The following is a 20,306-nucleotide window of genomic DNA, read 5'->3' as shown; positions in this document are numbered from 1 at the left end:
GAAAGAAATTATTCACTATTTTTTTTATTAACGATGGTTATAGAGGCCAAACTAGAACAATGGACAAATATGGGGACCAAAATTTTTGTTACAAATTAGAGGTCAAAACCCTTGAAAGTATCTTTAGGGCAGCATTAAGCAATCAAAGTGATTCCTTATTTTGTTTGGTCGTGGTTTTGGAGCATAAAAAAAAAGGGCGGAGCTTTGGGGCGTAAAGAAAAATCTCCGTAGAATAAATTCTTTAGGAATTCCGTGTTTTTTTCTACATTTTTGGGGCATATTATTTTTTAACCCAAACATTGCCTCTAATCTTCATCTCTTGTCTCTTCCATTCTCTCTCTCAATAACAATTAACCAATTAGGTCAAAAACATCAACATTTGATTAGAACAAAGAGAACCCCATATTCCTATCCTTTTTCACTAACTTCCAATATAAATCACATAAACCACTTCTTCTCAAATCAAAATCCCAGTTAACGTTGTAGCATTCATTTTTCAGTTGAATCTTTACCATGTAACCCTGGAAACTACTCCACTCAACTCCATTGTAAAACCAAAAGTACAAATCAAACACAATTTCATCCTACCCACAATCCCAAATTTTCTTTTATGTTGATTTTCTATTCATCAAACAGTAAAAATTACTTCATACCTAATTCAAAATTTAATTTCTTTTCACTCAATCAATGTCAACAATCTACTAAAGTTGTTATACATAATTACCATTCATTCAAACCCAACCAAAATCCAGAAACCAAAATACCCATGATAATCAATCACCAGACTTAAAACTGAAGATCTGAAGCTGAAACTATGCAAACTAGTATTAAAACAAGTTAGGAAAAGAATGTTACCAAGAAATGAGAGATGGGTGTTTCAATCTTGAAGTTCTAATATAGTAGTAATGAAGAGGAGAGAGAGAGGGGATTAAGATTAGAGGGCAATGTTTAATTAGGTCAATTTTTGAGCTAAAAAATAACGATGTCAAAGCCCTTAATACAGTTATGGAAGTTAAAATCGAACCACGGAAAATAGTAGCAATCTCAATAGTCGATAGGTTAATTGAACTCAAATCCACAGAAAAAGAATGTGTTCTTTTCCAATTCCGTCTTTTTACTAACTTGGGAGAAGTCTAATCGGCAAAATTAGGATTCAAAAAACTAATTGCCAAAGACCCTTTATTTGTTGAAGAACTAATCGCTAAAAACCCTTTATTTGTTGAAGAACCACTTGCTAAAAACCTTTTATTTGTTGAAGTTTATCATGAGCAACAGTGAGAGGAGAGAATCAAGACGAGAGAGAAAGATGAGCAGAAGAGACAAAAAGGAAGAAAAAAGAAGATGAAGATTTAGAGGGTAAAAATTAAAATAACCAACATTCGGACTCAAAATGAATATGCCTCCTAATGACCAAAGTCTTTATAACCCGAGATTTTTCTTTATGCCCCAAACATCACGACTGTTGTGAATCGACATCGACAATAATAGGTCTTGGGCAGTTTATTTGTGACCGTACATGCATTTTATGCGCATTGCATACAACTCTAGGATGGCCAAGATTTACCATGACTGCAATTTTAGAGAGACGCGAAAGCCTATGGGGTCACTTTTGTAACTGTTGTTGTCCAGAAAGAGGAGGACTAAATGATTATTCGTTCGTCGGAACCAGAAGTGAAAAGGGATTTCTTCGTACAAGTGGGGTCCGAGTAAGGAGTAGATCTTTGGGGGTTTTCTAGAACAAAATTTGCGCGAACCCCTTTCTTTATCTTTATTTGGTGTAACTACTTGAGTTGGATGAGAGGAAACCTTCTGACTTAAAAGCCTAAGGCAACGGGGTTTTGGTTTTGCCACTCGGAGGTTCGCGATGAGTTTCGATGTATTGGGTGTATATGTATTTATAGATACTTTCATTTTCGTGCTTATCCCTATTGGTCAGTTTTGTTTCTCGATGGGGTTAGGGAAGAGATATAATTCAGCGGTAGAGTGTCTGTCACCTTGACATGGTGGAAGTCATCGGTTTGAGCCTGATTATTCCTAAAGTCAAAATAATATCTAAAAAAAACAACAAACATTTTGTAATATTCAAGTCTAAATATTTATAGCAACTAAACAGGCTTGGGTTATAAATTCACCCACGGCTACCAAATGGTCTTGGGTTATAAACCCACCCCATGGCTTGAGTTATTTTTTGTCATCGCCTCAAGGTTAAGGTCATAATTCTAGAAATTTTCTCAATCAACATTGCTGGTTAAGTCAATTAGATGGCCGAGTTCTTTCGCGAGCTAACTAGGAACGTGTAGACAACAAAAATTCTTTTAAGTGCTAGGGTTGCAACATCGTAACCCCTGACTTATTTCAATTGATTTTGGTTCAATTTGAAGCAGACACCACGAAAAGAAGAAAAAAAAAAAACACACAAAGACCATCTAAGTATGTCTTTTGAGCTAAAGCAAAATTTAGAACTAAAATCAAACCTTTATTTCATTAATGTTTCCTCCCAATTAACTACATATTAAATAGGATACTCTCAAATAGAAGAATAATAATAGCTATGATAATAATTAAAAAGTAAAAGACAAATAAAGAGTGAAACCAAAAAACCTACAAATTGGTTTACACCAAGAGATTCTAGAATGTGCGGTAGGTACAAAAAAAACGAAAAACAAAAAACCACAGCAATCACAAGATCTCTTCTAATCCTGCCATCAAGGATATCGTCACCTGTTAAAAAGTTTGAATCTTCCCATCCATTCTTTATAAAGGCTAGATGAAGCCTTAAATATATAATAGTGATATCTTCATATGTGCTTTTGGTACCACTAAACCACTTTTTTTTATGAGTTTTATAAGTATCTAAAATAGTTTCAGCACGACACCGAAAATGGTTTGAAACAAATTCTCGGAAATGATTTGGTGGTCTAGATAAAACACTCAACATTGTTTTGCAAGTTAAGAGTAACGCCTCCTCGTTATACTTTAAAGATTCCATGTTAAGTTGGTCCTTGTTTTCGGCATTGATTTTCATATGATGGGGATCGTTAAAATAAGGATTTTCATTTAGAACTAAAGTTTGAATAGACAAAAGAACTTGGAGTAAAGTCGATTGAGATGGTATCCACCGCTCATGTTTTAGTCCTTCAAAAGTATTTAAAAGACTAATACAAACCCCACCCCCATTTGGGTTAAGATTTGGATTCAATCTAAAACCAAATGAGTGGTAGCAAAATTTTGGTGGGAGATTAGGGTATTCCGGTGGAAAATGAATATCGAAAAAGAAAAGGCCGTCTTGATAAGGAGTACCTGATGAACCAATAATGACGGCTCTAAGGAGATCGATCCTTGTCTCGTAAGCTCTCACATAGATTGAATCCGTCGGGAGAACATCTTCTAGAATCTTCCGTTCTTTGTGTGCATAAAATAAACATAATCGCGCATGAAGTCCTTATTCATATAATCAAGCTAGGAACTGAAATATCATTTTAATCGAAGGTTTAATGATAACTTTGTAACATGTATATATTTTCGGGTTTTTATTTTTTGCACACGGAATCAATGGTTTATAGAATTGCCTTTTCTACTCTCACCAAAACTGTCATCTTCAGAAAAGAAGTAACGAAAAAAAGGCCCTCTTTCGTGATTTCTAGAAACAATGCAGAAACTAACACCAAATTTCCAACCATAATCATCTAAATAAAACAATATTCTCATGTCTGAGTCTACTAAGATTACAATGAGCTCGCAAAAACGCACTAGTAAAAAGCTAAAATTCCACTGGAATTCCCGTGAAAAGGCTCCAAAAACTCAATCCACGGAAAACGAAAAAAAAATCGTGTAGAGCTTTTCTTTCTTTTTCACATTTAATTTACATAATGTATTGTATTACATGCCGAAAATGTACATTCTAATCTAACTAATAATTTAGGTTTAATTTTTTCTAGGTATTTTAGCTTGTGATCTCATACTAGCTCGCATAACCACATCCCATGCCTTTTGTGGGGCATAGACACCTTGTTGTGAAGCGAAAAATGATTCATACCCTGGTGAGTCGAAAGCAAAACCTGTATGCCTAGATTTCTCCCGTGGCAACTGAGATATCGCATAGCTCCTCGCCTCGTCTGGTGTCAATGGGTTACGAATTTCCAACAACATTGCCTTGCTGTTGTCGTCAGGTTCATCTTTGTGGATTTCTTGAATAATCTGGTAGTTGTAGGGGAAAAACCATCTTTGAAGCCTGATGATATCAAAATAATTCAGCCACCGAGTATTTGTGTGCATAAAATAAACATAATCGCGCATGAAGTCGTTATTCATATAATCAAGCTAGGAACTGAAATATCATTTTAATCGAAGGTTTAATGATAACTTTGTAACATGTATATATTTTCGGGTTTTTATTTTTTGGGGTTTCCTGTGAATATATTCGAGTTCTTATTAGTTTGTCCATTCTTATTTTCTAGAAAAAGTTTGTCTATTCATGCAGAAGTTCAATTAAGTTATATCTTACCCGTGGTAGACGAAGTCGCCTAGAAGAGCAAAAATTGGAACCAGAAGAAGGGTGAGATAGAAGTATACGGTACTCATTAGTATGTATATGACGAAGTATATGTTTTCCTGCGATGAAAACATAACAAAGGACAAGGTGAGTTACCACAAAAAGTTGTTCCAAACAAAAAAAAAATATAGATCGAGCGAAGAGGACTTACTTGTCTATCGAATGTAGTCATAAATCCAGAATATATAAAGATAAATCCAAACCAAGCTAAAATGCTTCCCCAAATACTGATGTGATGCCACTTTGTAATTGAATTACAGGCCAGAAGAAGGCGAAGATTGACAGTGACAACAATACAAGTGAAGGCCATCGTGCTAACATCCCACAGCCCGAAAATCTTGCCCAACGAGCCATGAGTGTTTTGACTAGAAACAGTTACGAAATAGTAAAAGATTAATGACTGATAGAATGAAAAGAAAGCCCAAACGCCAACAACTCCCCATTTGAAGTAGGTATTTCTAATTCCCTCTTTATATAGCTCAGGATACTTTTTGGAGAGAGATGCGCTAACATCCTGGCAAGAAGCGAACAAAAATCAATCAATAGCAATTAAGTTGACTCCAAAGAGAAGGCAAATGTAATTTAAACTAAGCAGAACCCATTTCACAAAGTACTTGTAGTCTTGTGGATCAGAGGGAGAGTTGTTTCAGTACCTTGTCAAATAGTCCAAGAATGATAATGGGCAATGCAGTGAATATAACATTATACAAGGACTGGAACCAATCATCATAAAATCTTTGACCAGAAAACCCAGTTTGGAACGTGAACCAGAACTGAGTTAAAGTGAAAGTAAGGTTTTTGTAAAAGAAGTACGTTACAACCTGCAAGAGAACGGTGAGTGAGAAACTGGTGCTGTATTGGAATTAAGCAGATGGACAAGTGTTTGTAGTTACTGGGAAGGAGTTAAAAGAGGAAGTAAGAAACCTTGCATATTCTCATATAAGACCATCGTCCATGTACAAGAAGTAGATCCGTTAGAAATCGAAACTGAGCAATCGCAAAATCACTAGCCATGACTGCTTGCATTCCTTCCAGTCCACTTATGCCTACGCCTACATGAGCAGCTTGAATCATGCTCACATCATTTGCACCATCGCCAATGCTAAGTGTTATCTTACGTGCACCATTCTTTACAAGACTTGTCACCTACAAAACAGAAGGCGGAACCTTCTTTTCAGATTTAACATACAAATATCAAAAAGTTTATGTACCCTGCATTTTTCAACCTAATATGGCAATAAGATATGGGTGTGATTTTTTCGTCAAGGTCATATCATTACTTGTGCTTTTTGTAGAGGAGAAACTCGACAGCAAACTACTGAAGTGCAATTTAAGCTCAGGTTGAGAAGAGTTGCTCGCAAAGCTGGGTCAAGTGCATACATCAAACACTTTCCATCAATTATGAGTGCCAATTTTGTCCCAGATACAAAATTCAGATGACGCTGTGCTTCCTCAAGACATCTCTTCAGCTCTTGTTTCACCATCTCTCTGATAAAGCGTTCTGTTTCCACTTGATCACCCTAATTCATAAATTATCAAAGGGGTTAATTTAATCAACAAGATGATTAGCCAAACGAAAAGATTTTCCTCTTGCATCTGTTTAACAGAGCAGTATCGTCAAGAAGATCAACTTACTCTATCTTCAACTTCTCTAACTGCATCAGTGTCTGAATTGATCACGAACTGCTTCATGTCATTGTTGATCAAGCTACAAGCTGCAGCACAGGGAAGATGAATTTAACCATTAAAATTCCTAGTCATAAAGATAAACCAGACAAAGAACATATAAGAAGAATATACTGATACTGACTCACCATAAGCTATATTTATTGCTGTTTCCATCTTGTCCCCAGTCAGCACCCAAATCTTGATGCCAGCTCTTTGAAGAGTCATTATACATGAAGGTACTCCTTCTTGAAGCTTGTCTTCTATAGCAGTGCATCCAATGAGAATAAGATCCTTCTCTATAAGATCTGCAACCTGGAAAAAATATTACGTTTAATTCCAAACAGAAGTTATGAATTGAGAAGATTTAACTGTCAAAGTTAGAGGCCAGACAAGAAATTCTGTCCAAGAGGATTACCTCATCTAATTTCTTCTCACGGTCTCTCAAGGAAGACTTCGCTAGGAGAAACTTTTCGTTCCATCTCTCATATAAATCAGTGCTTAAATCCTTATAGGCCAAACAAAGCGTACGTAAACCAGCAGATCCAAATTGTTCCAAGTGTTCCCTTGTTATGTTCTTTAAGTTGTTATTTCCATCGGACAATCTTTCATAAATCACGGTATCAGCTCCCTGTGAAATACACAAGGTCTTTCAATTCTCAATATATGCAATTCATTGTCATAAAACTCACAACCAACTAACGAACCATAAATATAGAAAACCTCACAGAAGAATTACCTTGCAGTATAAAACAAGTCTGCCATTCTGGTAACGACATATGACAGATTGACGTTTCCTTGTACTATTACATGAAAAATATAGTAATCAACCGTAATATCAACATACAACATCAAGATTGAGAAGGATCCATGAAGATGACAAATTCCTACCTGTTGAACTCTAGGACATTTAGAATCTCATAAGACGCATCTTGGATTTTACCTATCTTCTCCACATGTGATTCACGAACCTTGATCATAGTTGGAGTACGTCTGCAATAAAAGATCACGGCACTCTAAGTATGGAAAGGAAGAAGCTTCTTCAAATATAATTACAGAATTAAGTCTATAAGTTTATGTGGCAGGCAGAAAACCTGTTTAAATAACATCACTAGATTTATTTAAAAGTATTATATATATGCATAATAAAATAACCGACTAAGAAGGGTACCAGTCATATCTAACCAATCAAGCCAGCCACCCTAAAACGCAAAAGTAACACAAGGATAGTCTAAAACCTGTAAAAGAAGAAGCCAAAGTTCTTCGCAGCAGTAACAAGAGCAGCCTCGTCCGGAGATGCAGCCTGATATGTAATCTTTTCTGGAGACTCATCGCCTTCAGGAAGCACAGTATGACATATTGCAAGACATCTGAAGAATTCCTACTCGAGAAAAGAAACTTTCATTGAGCCTTTAAATCTATGAGACTAAACAACGAACAAAATTAAACATCTACCGTCATTCTTTTTTTCAGAAAGGATCTATCAGAATTAGTTATATTCAAGAAACGAATAGTCAATCAGAATCCACTTTCCACCTTTTAGCTAATAACTTGATGCTTCGATAATTTTGTTATGGGACAGATTCATACATTAATAGTTTAATATGAACCAAGTAACCAAAACAACTAATCCAATTATCTCCATTTCATGGTTGCAAGTTCAAACATTCTATGACCTTTTGTAATAGCACAGAGTCATCTTTCTTTTTCCCAAAACTGGTACTTAGTCCATAAGGCTGATTCTGCTTTCTAAAGAAATCTACACAATTAAGAGAACCTTAATAAAAAGAGGCATGGAGACAATTTTAAGCCATAAGCCTTATATGCAGATCTAAAATCAAGAAACTTCTAAAAGAATAATGATATATACCTATTCCAACTCTAGCGAAGTGAACTGTAATAGAGAAAGATAATAAAATTGTTAAAGGTCATCCATGCTCATGTGTGCGTTTACATATTTCTTATAATTATTTCTCAAAAACGCCATCCTAGAACTATTTTATTAACAAAAAATTCAAAAAACAATGGAGCAATTTGATCCCGTTAAATAGACTAACACCTTGCAAGATTCAGGGTTGGGCTCGTTCTTCCATGCACCACGCATAATTCTTGCATCATCAAAATTGAAACCCTTCTCATGGACAGCTGTAGCAGACTTTGGTACCTATGAGAAACAAGATACAGTTGAAAATGAAAATATATAGAAACATTTTGTGAGTCCTTCGTCAATCAATATGCAAATTTACCTCATCTGCATTTACACCATTTCGTTGAGCTCCTCCCTTTTCTATTTCAGTAATACCAGTGCCATACACTTCTCCTCCAATTGAGCACTTGAAGAACTCCATTAGATTTCTAGTCAATGTTCCTGTTTTGTCCGAAAAGATATATTCCACCTGTCCGTGCAGACCAGTATTTTGTATCAAATAATGGCTAAAGATTATAAAAGCATAAAGGCAAGTGGAAGCTTTGAGATAATGTACCTGTCCAAGCTCCTCATTTAGATTAGATGTCCTTGCTAATGCAGGTGTATTCGTCTCCCTATGATACATATGTAAATCTTTGTTGATAAACTGAGTACACTGAATGAATTTGACCATCTGAGACATGCAAGAATATTACATTCAGGAAAAATCATATGCAAACTTTTAACGAAGATTTAATGAGTAACTACAATGCCCACCTCAATAGAAACATATAGAGAAATAGGAATAATTGTTGAGTACAATGTTATAAGAGTAAACATAGTAAGGATCGCAACCTGAACATAGAGAAGAAAATGTCAGAATAAAGCTGTGGCAAGATGCAGAGGTAAATGTACTTCAGAGAATATATTAAGGAAAGTACCACAAATCTGTTTCTTGGGTTGAACTGATCTTCGACGCCTTCATCAAGACCTAAGTAGTAGTACTTGCGGTTTATGAACACACCACTGCATATATTTAGTCACGCAAAAGATAGTTATTCTCGGTCTTATTGATAGAATACAATCTCATATATAAAATAAAAGCGAGTACGATATCAACATAAGAAGATTAATACAAAACAACTACTAGAAAAAACGTAATGATGACTGACCTGCCAATTGCTCCAATGAGACACATAAGGAAGAGTCCACCAAAAAGAGTCAGAATAAGCTTATCGAGTTTCCTCTCCAGAGTACTTCTTTTCGAGGGGACATTCATGGCATTCATCATAACCTAGTTTCCTCAACAACCAAGTAAAAGTTCTGTGTTAATAAAAGGGGCAAGCAGAAATCCACTGACTGCGTCATGTGTACAGAAGTGTCTAAACAGCACAATCAAGTAAGCATAAAAAAGGGGAAATACAAATTAATAAACCTTTGTCTCATGCCCAGTAAATAAAACAGTCCCAACTATGTATTCTGTATTTCGGAGACTGCATCCCTGAAAAATAAGCATGACGGTGATGACACATAGACATGAACTTATACAAATTGATACTTCTAGATGAACGATATCATAAAACAAAAATATAAATCTGAGGAAAAACTAATGCAGGAGTTGAAGTGCAGTAGAAAACAGTGAATGAGAGGGAGAGGTCACAAATCATACCCGCAATAGAATTTGATTAGGGGAAAGAGGCAGTGTCTGCTGCTGGAATAATAGATTGCCAGTGAAAGTGTACAATGAGTTGTTAGGTTGTTCACATTGTATTTCCCCTGAAATGGCAAGAAGAGTCTTCATAAGAAAAGTAGCAAAAGACCAGAATAACAGATCGAGTAACTAACATCGGAAGAATAATTAACCACTAGTTTGACATTAACTTTGATGGAACTTACAACTAGAATAATGAAGAGGAAGACGAAACAAGACATGCAACATAGCTTTGATTGCCATGACGGGTAATGGAAATCACAAGTTTTTTATGGAAACCAAATCAAGAAGTAATATCAAGGGGAAATGTTGCTATGAAAAATAACAAGATGATTCACGTGCCTCTAACACAAATAGTTATTTTTCTTCTTGTTTTTGAACAATATGAAGTTATGAACTAGTATATTGATAAAGGGTTGTCTGGGGAGCCACATGGGTTACAAGCTGCAGTCGATTTATATGTTAACCAAAATAGTTATATGATCCAATTTATAGCAGAACAAACATAATTTATCAGATAATGGAAAATAAGTGTTAAACCTTTAAATTCAGAGGCTTTATCAGGGCTCACATAATCCCAAGTCCTTTCCAATGCTTTTCTGATCTTCAAATTTGTCTCACCGTCTAGATTTGCCGTCTGTGACCCAAAACATGAACCTAAATCAGTTACGTGTCAACCAGATACCTCATTATAATGACTAATCAAGCTAATGCTAACTAAGAGAACATGAAATGAAACCTCAATATAACAGACACCATCAGGGTTTGAACTTGCAAGAAAAAGTAGATCTGCGGGGAAGAAACCGTCCTGCTTAACCTGCAACCACAAAATATTAAACTTCAAACTGAGAGTGGTTTTATTTTGGATCATTAATTTGTACCGGCAATTCAGATTGGGTTAACAGACAAGCATGATCAGTATCCAAAAAGATGTAGCTGAAAATGAAATCTTTGAAAGAAAAAGAAGAACTTACTCTAACAACGTCCCCAACCTGCAGTTTCCTCCAAGGAATAGTTTCCCACTTCTCTTCTAGCAAAACATCTACACCCGAGCTATTTATCACCCTGTCGTTTTGCAAGCGCTTCTGTTCTTCGGAAGAAGATGAAAATTAACAATTGAGCAGTTATTCAGCAAAATGCACACTAATATCCACAGCAATGATAACAGATGATTGTGGTGACAAAAAGTAGCAATCATTTTAGCAATAAAAATGCGCGCAAGAAAGGAATCACTAATGAATACTAAAGCCACATAGGTGATTGTACTTACCCAATCCTCAAATGCCTCCTTAACAAGAGAGGCAAATAGCACGAGACTGAGAGGGACGACATTTGTTATGGGATGCACAGGGCTGTATGAAGACAACAAATTTTAGAACTGGTGTAGTCGAATACAAAGACCTGATCCTACAAGCATCCCAATCTCATTATTCTGAAGTACGCAAATCTTTGTATATAGAAACTTAATAAATAACTGACCATACTGGTAATACAGCTGTTGGACAATGAGAACATAAAAACAAAAAAAAGGGAATAGAAAAACTATTTAACGAGTGATAAAAACTGACACCTAATAATACGACGTCTAGATGAAGTATATAACACGTACCAATCAGCAATCAACTCAGTACAAGTCATTACCTCCTGATACGATTGCTTCGCTTAATATTACTTCAGTAGATAATGGTGCATCTGAAACTAAAAGGTATTTAAAACACATTGATTTGACATGACTTGGTTACCTGATTGGTGTTGTTGATAAGATCGAGATCATAAGAAAGTATAGATTAGCTACCCGCCTAAACTGTAAGTGCAAACACAAATGTTATAGGAGAAATCAGTAATTGCAACAAAAAAATATCCCGAGTGCAACTGCAAAAATTTGAAAAGAACAAAATGACAAAGACAGGAATGTGCTTGTACCACAACCTTCCTATAGCCTATGTTAATAACTCCAGTTACCTGTTCAAACAATCCTTTTGGCAAAAAGGTTAGAATGTTGTACTTTGTAGTTGATATGGAATTTCCCTGGAAAAGATGACAAGAGAGTGATCAACAGATCTGTTAAGCCTCCATAAAGATAACATCTATCTTTTGTGGAATAACCATCTGAAACTAGCAGAATATTAAATTTAACATCTTATTCCTTAACCTCATTATCCATCTTGTATTCCACCTAACCGTCTCAATTTACATTTTGTCAAGTAACCTATGGAAAGAGGATTTTGCAAATTTTTCCATGTCGACACGTATTACTAGCAAAACATCGAAAACTTGGGACACGTGAGTGGCACTTGCACATCATAAAAGTAAAATGCCGTGCATACATGCACACAATCAAGTAAGAATCTAGACTTTCTTTTCAAGAAGTAGAAAGTATCGTAGATTTGTTGTATTGGGTGCATTATGGAATCTACTAGCGACTAAGGATATATGGTCTATCTGACAACTTTAAGTATCATTAACTTTAAATTTACATTCAAAACAAATCTATTGGTAAAACAAGTAAGTTTAGCCGAAAAATCCTAACTTTGTTTATGTGCTATTCTATGCTTCGAAATCATAAAGTAATCTACCCCAAGTTCATACGAAGTTAGTAAGGAACTTTTAGAAACTAAATCAACTGTGAGAATAGTCCCACATGGGAGAAGGGTCATCTAGTAACTAAGAATATAAATATATAATGTATAGGTCCCCTCCACTCATTGTCAATTAGTTTTGAGTTGGACGACCACACATTTAACAAAAATGCAGTTTTTTCCATAGCACCACGGGAAAGTTTGTAAGTTCTAACTAGTAGTATTAATTCCATCTAAAGAACAACTTAACAGTAGAAATGAGCATAGTAGAAACCCACTACTATTTGAGACACCCCAAGCTGGTTGGTTCTAAAAAGAAACTGAATTTAAGGGTTTAAATTAAAAACTATTACTCCTTCTTTGACCAAAATTAAAAACTTAAACTTTGACATGTTCATATCTCTCTCTATAAACCAAATCAGTAAAATGTAGAGAGAGAAAGAGAGTAGATCTGTCTAACCTTGAACTTAACAGGAAGATTAGCTTCACGATCATTACAAAAAATAGTACGGAAACCAGGTTGTTGAGGTTGAACTCTACCAAGACGAATAGTACGAGAAGAGGGTTGTTGTTCATCTTCTTCCATACCTCCTCCTCTTGAATTCCTTCGGCCACCACCACCACCAAATCCTGACCTGGTTATCCTCTCCCATCCACTCATTTTAAAACCCCCCAACAATCACTAGATCAGATAGATCAATCAACAAATCAATAGAGAGAGAGAGGAAAATAGTTCAAATATTGGTGGATTCGGTGTTGGGATTGTTGACTGATTTCAGTTTCTCTCTCTAAAATTGCTAAATTAGGAGTTTCTCTCTCTCTCTCTAGATTTGGGGAAGCAGAAAAACTAGGGGGGTAAGAGAGTCACCACCACAGTCAGAGTCTCGGAGATAATGAAGGGGCGGGCGGATGGTTCTTAATTCGTTCTAAACAGGTCAAGAAGAGCTCCGCGTTGGATTTGTTTTTCTCAAGTCAACAACTGACACCACACAGCTATCTTGAGTCAGATCTGAAGTCTGACTTAATGTCTTCATTGAGTTGGGTCGATTTCGAGAATGATTGTTTTGGTCTGAATCGTAAAATCTTGTTTGTCTGAACTGTAAAATCTGAATCGTCTGATTTGCACGAATCGTGAGAACTAACAAGTCTGAAATGTGGTATCTAACACGTATGAATCTGTTAAGTTTGTCGTAATCCAACCCAAAACTAATTGATAATGAGTTGATAGGACCTAGACAGTAATTTTTTATTTATTTTTTAACTGTCAACGTGTCTCGAACACTTGACTTCTGAGGTGGAAGACTAAACTTCTTACCGCTCCAGCCAATGGTTATTCGCACCTAGAGAGTAATTTCATTACTCTTCCCCCATGTTGGACTTCACAAGCACCTCTTCGCATGTGGTGTTTTTTTAGTTGAATATGTGTTTTTTTTTCTCGGATTAAGTTTGTGATGGTCAAATTCAAAATTAATTGGTAGTGAGTGGATATGACCAAAATATGATGTCTTAATTACTAGATAAACCTTACTCTTATTTCAAACTATGCTCACTCGATTATTGATCTAAGTCGATTTTAGAAACATTCAATTCAAAAAAATTTGTTTCAAACGAAGTAAAGTAGACGGGGGCTTTCAACAAGAAAAAAGTAAAGTAGACGGGGTAATGGAAAGATGACACCTACCACAAATTACTTAAACTTATTAAAGATATAATTTGTTAATTATACTTATTTTGTGAGACTAATTCATGCCATAGCTTTTTTGTTGCAATTCATGGGATAGGTTGCTCTTTTACTCTTCAACAAAAAAAAGGTTGCTCTTTTACTTTGCAATGTCAAGTTTCTGTTTTCAAACATATAATCCTACTAATTTATTTCATCCAAAAAAAGATCCTACTTATTTAGAATGTTCAATGTTATTCAAACTAACATATTTGACGGCAGGAAAATAAAATTTTATTGACGGGGCAGTTGCATGTGTAACTTGCTTGCCTTTTTCGGTTGAAGACTAAATCATGATTTGAATATGACATTAGTCCATCAATAAAAAATTGAATAAACAAACAATGTGTTCAAACCCTCTAAGTCATAAACTAAAGTCATTATTAACAAAAAAAAAATAATCTAAAAGGTCAAGTATCGATCATATGACCTTGACTTTGATGGGATTGAACGACAATTATGTTCTTGATACTGTCGATACCACATCTTGTGAGATTTCATACTAAGCTTAGAGAGAGAGAGAGAGATCGATTAATGAGAGAATTATTATTAGTAATTATCTCAAGAGCTAGTAGCTCATATTTATACAGTCTGAGTGAAGCTAGAGAGAGAAAGAGAAAACGGTTATAACAACCTAACAATAGATGATATAGGCACCCTCGTCTCTCCTCTCCTTCTACTAATCCACTTACACTTCACTTATACACTTCACTTACACTTACACTCCCCCTCAAGCTGATGAGCAGTGAGAAATCAGATTGGAGTAGAATGAAACACCATCAAGGAGCTGAGAAGAGGCCTAAATAAAGGATTAGAAAGTCCCTTGGTGAAGACATCAGCAAGCTGCATAGAGGAGGAAACAAACTCCAATTTTAGAACTCTTGAAGCCACCAACTCCCTAACAAAATGATAGTCTATCTCCACATGCTTAGTTCGAGCATGAAACACAGGATTCATAGCAAGATGTTTAGCTCCCATATTGTCACAATAAAGTTCAAATGTGCCTGGGTGAGATACTCCTAATTCATTAAGAACATAAGAAATCCAAAGAAGCTCAGAAAAAGCAAAGGCCAAAGCTTTATACTCTGCTTCTGTACTTGATCTTGCCACTGTTGGTTGCTTCTTAGAAGACCAAGCAATGGGAGTAGAGCCAAGGAATACACAATAGCCTGAAGTAGACCTCCTAGTGTCAACACACCCAGCCCAATCAGAATCACTATAAGCTTTGAGAGAGGTAGTATCTCCTGCACAAATTGGAACACCAGATCCCAAAGAGCCTTTAAGATACCTCAAAATCCTTTTAACCAACTGCAAGTGAATATCAGTAGGAGAATGCATGAATTGAGCCACATAATTGACACCAAATGAGATATCAGGTCTGGTCATTGTCAAGTACTGCAACCCACCAACAAGACTTCTATAGAGAGTGGGATCAGACAATGGTATTCCATCAGTAGCTGATAATCTTTTACCAAATGGTATAGGAGTTGCAATTGGCTTTGAATCCAAAAGGTCAGCCTTTTGGAGAAGTTCCAAAGTATACTTCTGCTGTGTTAACAAGAGATTAGAGTTGGGAAGAGTATTAACCTCAATTCCCAAGAAATAATGAAGTGACCCCAAATCTTTCATAGCAAACTCAAGACCCAAAGTGTCAATGAGAACTTGAATAGCAGATGAAGAAGAACCTGTCAATATAATGTCATCAACATAGAGCAGAAGAACAATAGTATCCAATCCCATGGTGTATACAAACATGGAATGATCTGTAGAACTCCTAATAAACCCATATTCTTGAAGAAAATCAGAGAATCTTGTGTACCAAGCTCGAGGAGCTTGTTTTAAGCCATAAAGAGACTTGTGAAGGTGACAAACCAAAGAGGAATTCTCTGAATCAATAAAACCAGGTGGCTGCATCATGAACACATCTTCATCAAGCACTCCATGGAGAAAAGCATTGGATACATCCAACTGCTTAATCAACCATTTGTTTGTAATAGCCATTGTGAGCACTACTCTTATAGTAGAAGACTTAACTACTGGACTAAAAGTCTCAGAGTAGTCCAAGCCATCTAGTTGATGAAACCCCTTAGCCACTAATCTGGCTTTGTACCTATCTATACTCCCATCTGACTTCAATTTGGTCTTATAGACCCACTTACAGCCCAAAATGTTCATAGATGGGGTAGATGGAACCAAGCTCCAAGTACCATTCTTCTGTAAAGCATCATACTCCTCTTGCATAGCCTGGCACCAGGCAGGACTCTTAGAAGCTTGTTTATAAGTTGTGGGATCAGGAGGGATATCTAAGAGACTAACAAATGCCTGAGGTAATGGATGACACACAGAGAAATGAGAAACAAAATCTGGCAGATACTTTGGTCTATGAATACCCATTTTTGATCTTGTGGTCATAGTATGAATAGGTGGAGCAGGTAATGAGGAAGCAGAAGCATCACTATTCTCTGTAATAGGACCAATATGAGATGAAGAATGTGAATCTTCTTGAACTTGAACAGACACAGAAGGCTGAGAAGCAGAAGAAGAAGATAGCACAACTGGAGCACTTGGAGAATCATTTGTAGTGATAATGGGAAGCACCACTTGAGATGGAGAATTAGGACATGATAAAGAATCTTGATCACTATCAAATGGAAAGAGATTCTCATCAAAGACCACATGTCTTGAAAAATATATTCTTCCATTACTCATATCAAGGCACTTGTAACCTTTATAAATCGAGTTGTACCCCAAGAAGACACATCTCACAGACTTGGGACTCAATTTGTCTTCTCTAATAGCTCCTAAGTGTGGATAGCAAGCACATCCAAACACTTTGAGCATTGAAAAATCAGAAACATGACCAAACAATACCTCATAAGGAGATTTTTCATCCAGAACTTTTGATGGTAATCTGTTTATAATATAGGAGGCTGTATCAAATGATTCAAACCAATACTCTTTAGGCACAGAAGCTTGAAAAGCTAGAGTATTACCCATCTCAGTGATTTATCTGTTCTTTCTCTCAGCTCTACCATTTTGCTGAGGAGTATAGGGACAAGAGCATCTTAAAGAAATCCCATTAGCATCTAAAAATTTCTTAAACTCTCCTTTAGAGAGTTCAGGAGCCCCATCTGTTTGAAAAACCTTAATAGAAGCTGAAAGAAGCTTTTCAAATGTCAACTTGAATTGCTTGAAGCAGTTGAGACTATCAGACCTAAGCTTCATAGGATAAATCCAAAAGTATCTACTATAGTCATCAACAAACAGAATATAATACCTTGCTCCTGAGATAGATGTAACAGGAGAAGGTCCCCAGATATCACAATGAATCATATGAAGAGGAGTAGGGGTAATACTAGATGAAAGTTCAAAAGGTTGAGCCTTGCTCTTACCTAATTGACATGGTTCACATACTCCTAAAGATTCAGAAGAATCAAGAGTAATTTGTGCAGACTTATGAAGGGTTTCAAGAATACTTTTAGATGTATGTCCAAGTCTTTTGTGCCACAAGACTAAGGATCCCTTAACACTTGACACATATGCTTCTTCATGAGAGATAATAGTGTCAAATTCAATAGGATATAAATCATTAAGCATAGGACCAGCTGTTAAAATTGTTTGAGTGGCTAAGTCTTTAATATCATAACCCCATGGAAAGAACTCCACTAAACATTGGTTGTCTCTGGTGAATTTAGATACAGATAATAGGTTCTTCCTTAATTCAGGTACTACCAAAGTGTTTTTCAGCCAAAAATCATGAGAATTGGATTGTATTTGAACATCTCCTGAACTAGTAATAGGAATAGACTTACCTAACAATAGATGATATAGGCACCCTCGTCTCTCCTCTCCTTCTACTAATCCACTTACACTTCACTTACACTTATACACTTCACTTATACACTTCACTTACACTTACACATCTCTTACACCCATACTACCGATCATCGAAATAGTATCTTTCTAAGCTAAGCTCATTATTTTGAAAAACACGAGTTAATTGACATTAGTTCACTTAATATTTAAGTGTAGCAAAATACTTGGCGCTTAACTACCACAACTACTATTATAACGTTCAATTTGAGTTAATTCCTATATGGCCCCCTACTTTGTGACCAGCTTCCTTTATGGCTCCCAAATTTCTGTAAATTCAAATATGGCCCCCTATTTTCATGGAAATGTCATAACTACCCTTCCCATTAATATATTTTCAAAATAAAATTAAAAACAAAAACCTAAATTCCACCTCACTTCCCTCTCCACCACTCATCTCTCTCCACGTCACCTATCTCTCCAACTCACCTATCTCTCTCTCCAAGTCAGCACTCTCATGAAGGTCGCCGACCGGAAAATTTTCCGGCCGGCGACCTTCAAACTTAAATTTTTTTTTTTTTTTCACTCATCTCTCTCTCTCTAAAAATTCCGGCGAAGGGGGTTTCCCTTCGCCGGAATCTGGTCTGTTCTTCAACCCTCGTAGAAATCGTTATCATTCTCCATTGATGCGCATTACTCCTCTCTTCCAAATCTACCCGCCTGTTTCCTCTTTCTCTCTCTCTATCATCAACCTCAATGCACAGTTCCATCCCGTCATCAAATTTGTATCATCTACTACCATCTTCTTAAATCCCCCTTTTCAATCTCTTCGAACAGATTGCATCAACCTTTCTAGGGTTTCCATTTCATTCCGTATCAGTCAGCTCCTTTTATCGATTTCCCCTTCAGTTTTCTTGCCGCCGAATTTCAGGTAATGATTTTTATGGTTTTAATTGAAGTTAGATTTCATATTGGATTGATTATGAACTTACCCAAATCAATATTATATTGATTTCTATATGAATACGTATCTGTTTGGACCATATGGTTGTAGAATAAAGAGTTCATTTAAGTAAGCCATTTTCTTTCAAATTAGCTCATCAATGAAGTTATTTAGGTTCAGATTAATTCATATGATGTTTCAAAATTCAGTCTTGTTTTAATGGTTAATAAGATTATAGGTTGGATTATGTTGAGTTGATTAATTGATTTACTTAATCACTTCTTAATCTTGCACATTCTTGTAGGGATTATAAACCCATTGTTTGTCAATCTATATTATAATGTCTGGAGGAACAAGTTTAGTATTAGAAGCATCTGATAACGAGACAGATTTGTCACCGAACAATATTGGAACCATTGAAGAGATGCCCGAAGAGACGATTTTATTGCACCAGACATCTGTAAATCTTGTTCCAGCTATTGGACAGAGATTTGTTTCTCAAGATGCTGCTTATGAATTTTATTGTAGTTTTGCTAAACAATGTGGGTTTTCAATTAGACGACATAGAACTCGAGGGAAAGATGGGGTTGGTAGGGGGATTACTAGTCTGTGAAATTTTTTTTTTTTTTTTTTAAGTTTGAAGGTCGCCGGCCGGAAAATTTTCCGGCCGGCGACCTTCATGAGAGTGCTGACTTGGAGAGAGAGAGAGAGGTGAGTGAAAAAAATTTTTTTTTTTTTTTTTTTAAGTTTGAAGGTCGCCCACCGGCAACCTTCATTAGAGTGCTGACTTGGAGAGAGAGAGAGGTGAGTTGGAGAGAGATGAGTGGTGGAGAGGGACGTGAGGTGGAATTTAGGTTTTTGTTTTTAATTTTATTTTGATAATATATTAATGGGAAGGGTAGTTATGACATTTCCATGAAAATAGGGGGCCATATTTGAATTTACAGAAATTTGGGGGCCATAAAGGAAGCTGGTCACAAAGTAGGGGGCCATATAGGAATTAACTCTAATATTTAAGTGTAGCAAAATATTTGGCGCTTAACTACCACAACTACTATTATAACGTTCAATTTGATTAAAGATTGGCTAATAAATCATTTAAAATGGGGAGACGGATTCATTTTAAATGGTCATCTGACATTACAGGACCCCTTCATAAACAAACTCTTCTACAAGGGCATCATGGAGAATTTTCGTCACACGCTTGGACGATTTCTTTTCCTTAAAAGGGCAATTCTATACACAGGAGAATTTAGTTCTTAATGAATCCAATAAAATTGACAAGAGAGAATTTCAAAGACACGGTATTGTAGGTAGTTGGCCTAAGAAGAAAATGATGTAACAAAACTAACATAGGAAGCTTCATTAGGGCATATAAAAGGTCACCAAGCGTCTGCTGTGGTACCAGGAAACAAGG

At 36.1% G+C, this 20,306-nt stretch overlaps 1 protein-coding gene across 1 annotated transcript; it reads right to left on the bottom strand.

The window, feature by feature from the left end:
* Nucleotides 1–3,669: 3,669 nt before the first annotated feature.
* On the bottom strand, nt 3,670–13,382 carry LOC147547717 (phospholipid-transporting ATPase 3-like). Its single transcript, XM_086671534.1, has 27 exons — nt 12,874–13,382; nt 11,797–11,862; nt 11,577–11,638; nt 11,105–11,186; nt 10,809–10,919; nt 10,574–10,651; nt 10,375–10,471; nt 9,793–9,899; nt 9,559–9,624; nt 9,296–9,417; nt 9,065–9,149; nt 8,901–8,978; nt 8,701–8,817; nt 8,464–8,613; nt 8,277–8,381; nt 7,456–7,598; nt 7,109–7,210; nt 6,957–7,020; nt 6,636–6,848; nt 6,367–6,532; nt 6,188–6,267; nt 5,833–6,072; nt 5,477–5,698; nt 5,206–5,373; nt 4,704–5,066; nt 4,505–4,611; nt 3,670–4,231 (listed from the first exon to the last, which is right to left on the bottom strand). Exons 1-27 carry the CDS (start codon nt 13,072–13,074, stop codon nt 3,925–3,927), a joined length of 3,702 nt encoding a protein of 1,233 aa, XP_086527660.1. The 5' UTR covers nt 13,075–13,382; the 3' UTR covers nt 3,670–3,924.
* Nucleotides 13,383–20,306: the final 6,924 nt, after the last annotated feature.

Source organism: Eschscholzia californica, unplaced genomic scaffold, assembly GCF_041429995.1.
Source record: "Eschscholzia californica isolate CP2 unplaced genomic scaffold, dmEscCali1.0.p SCAF_3, whole genome shotgun sequence".
Classification (NCBI taxonomy): Eukaryota; Viridiplantae; Streptophyta; class Magnoliopsida; order Ranunculales; family Papaveraceae; genus Eschscholzia; species Eschscholzia californica.
The sequence above is the reverse complement of the archived record's forward strand: the minus strand, read 5'-3'. Positions and strand labels throughout refer to the sequence as shown.